We start from the raw sequence: 2816 nt of genomic DNA on the forward strand, positions 1-2816 counted from the left end.
ATTTTCTTGAGTTATGTCTAGGTTGTCTGCAAATCCCACAATGCAATTGGATGTGTCTTCTTGAAACAGTCATCCCATCTTGACTCAGGGGTGGCTCAACCTCACCAGCAGATCTAGTTCTAAGCTTCTTAGGCCTCCCCACTTTGGCAGAATAGATAGGTGGCAGAGGGGGTGTTCTGGTAGTCACTGGCCACTCAGAAGGGCCTGCCATAGGGTTAATGGAGCAACTATATATCTTCAAATAACTCTCTTTTGAGTAACATGGATGGACAAAATCAAACAAAGACACCTTTCCATACTTTTTCCATATTGCACAAACTCCATGCTTGCAAGGCACCCCAGACAAATCCCACTTCCTGCAGGAACAAGTTTTCCTTTCCAAATCCACCTCCTCTTGGTCCCCATACAACTGACCCACTTCAAACTTAAAGAAATCACACTGAGTTGCCAAATAACCTGCTGCCTCTTTCTCAGCTTTCTTCGACTTTCCAACAATTGTTGGGCATATCTGCGTCTTCTAACCAGCTGCCTTTTGTCTCTTTTCAAAGAATGTACTCATTAGCATCTTCCTTATGGTTTCAAGACATTCTATAATAGGCTTGTCCCTAGCCACAAGTGAGGATGAATTAAAAGACTCACATATGTTATTCACCAACATGTCAAAGTGGTTGTGTGTTGAGAAGTGAGATCTAGACCATTCATTAGGAGACTTATCACCTAACCACTGATATGTATCTTCATCTAATGCCCTAAGTTTCCTTAAATAGTCATTGTAGGAATTCAAAGTTGTTGCCCTGGCACAAGCCCATAAAGCATCTTTTAATGCATTACCTTGAAACCCTGCTACCTTCATATTAGCATGTAAGTTGCTAACACAGAATCTGTGCTCCACAGTAGGTAGGACATCCACAAATGCAGGGATTAAACCCTTATATTTATCACTTATGAAACAAAATCCTTTCTCATTATCCTCTGTTATCTCCAAATCCTCCTTCAGTAATTGTAGAAACCAAGACCAAGACTCCTTCTTCTCTCCTTCAACAATAGCATATGCAAGTGGAAAAATGCTATCATTAGCATCAACAGACACAATAGTCAGCATCTTCCCACCTGTTGCACATCTCAAGTGACATCTACCCACACCTATTAAAGGCCTATAGTGTTTGAATCCTTGTTTGCTAGGTTCCCAACATATGTACATTCTCAAGAATCTATTCTGCCCATTTTCAGCAATTAAATCACTAGTCTTCACTACATAACTAGTCTTAGGGTTTGTCCTTGACAATTCAGCACAATAACTCCAAATCCTCTTGAAGTTGTCTTCATCATCACCAACTCTTTGTTTCTTTGCCTTCCAAATAGCCCTATAGGCTTGTTGGTCACTTACATAGAACCCCTCTTTACTGCACACTGCATCCTTGAATTTTTTCATCATCCAGTCTGGATGGTTTTTTAATTCCTTGGCCCACCTCTTAGCAATCACACTTGCTTTTACCATGGAATTCTCCCAAGCCCAAGTACAAGCCTCATGCACATCAACCATGTTTAGAATCCTCCAATAATGTGAGTTAACCACTTTCCTCAACCCTATTCTCCAAGGGCAACCATGCTGTGAACACTCAACTACAACCCTCTCCTTGTCATTTCTAGGAGTTCTAATATCTTTCCCATTTTTGAAACCATAACTCTGAACTGCTTCTCTAAACTCTTGTTTGGTTGCAAATGTCATGCCTAATGTAAATTCAGGATCATTCATGTCAGTGGCAGCTCTAAAAATAGGCCATTTACTATCACCATCACTGTCAGATTCCATTAGTAAAGCATCATCAGAGAAGTTAATGGCATCAATATCATTTGGTTTCACTACTTGATGTTCTGTTTTAACACTGTCACATTCCATTGAATCTCCAACATCACACTCCTTATCCTTATTCAAAGGTTGAACCTCAATCTCCACCTCACTTTCCCATTGACCTTCAGGTTCATCTACCTTAACTTCTACCTCAATAAAATCATTGGCATCCATAGTATCAACCCAAATCTCCAACATTTAACCAGCTTTCACTCCATTACTTAAAGCTTTCTGAACATCATTATCTGTTTGAAGTAAGTTCAACCTACCATTTGCAAAGTCATAAATGTATGCTCCTATTTGAGAATAGCCTAGATCTTTTACCTTATCCTGGAAGAATTGTATGCATACTTCCTTAGCTGGCACACTTTCATAAATTTCTACATCACCCCCATATACTTAAATTTAGTTTGCTTACTTATTATTCCATTATGATAAAGAAATATGTCCATTGGGACAAATTCATCCCCTGTAAAGCACCCAAAAAGTAAGAACATTGTATAAGTCCAACATATGCACATGGCCTATCAACAAAAAGCTAAGCATAAGGGTCTCACATTGAATTGTGTTATTTTTAAGCATATACATAGAGCACAACACAGTTATCAACAAGTTGGTCCCCACAACAATACTTTAGTACTTTACCCTAAACCATATCATTAGAACTTCAGAAGTATAAAATCATTGGTCCCCACTAGTACTATTATCAACAAGTATCTTTACTCTAAAATTGGTCCCCACATTAAAAATTCTCACTATATATACAGCAGAAGCCTACACATTCACGGATGTAATGCTAATGAACTTAATACTATAGACACACAACATATACAATCAAAAAGGACAAAATGGAATTATAACTGTGAAAGATGCCAAATTTAGTGTATTATGAAGAATAAATGAATTACTTACTTGCTTGGAGATGTTTAACCGCAATACCCATTTGTCCAGCAAAGGACGACAT

General features: G+C 38.4%; 1 protein-coding gene across 1 annotated transcript; it reads right to left on the reverse strand.

Moving 5' to 3' along the window:
* Window positions 1-517: 517 nt before the first annotated feature.
* LOC116015922 lies at window positions 518-2050 on the reverse strand. Its single transcript, XM_031256090.1, has one exon. It carries the CDS (start codon window positions 2048-2050, stop codon window positions 518-520), a length of 1533 nt encoding a protein of 510 aa, XP_031111950.1.
* Window positions 2051-2816: the final 766 nt, after the last annotated feature.

The sequence above is a fragment of the Ipomoea triloba genome, chromosome 4 (assembly GCF_003576645.1).
Source record: "Ipomoea triloba cultivar NCNSP0323 chromosome 4, ASM357664v1".
NCBI classification, from domain to species: Eukaryota; Viridiplantae; Streptophyta; class Magnoliopsida; order Solanales; family Convolvulaceae; genus Ipomoea; species Ipomoea triloba.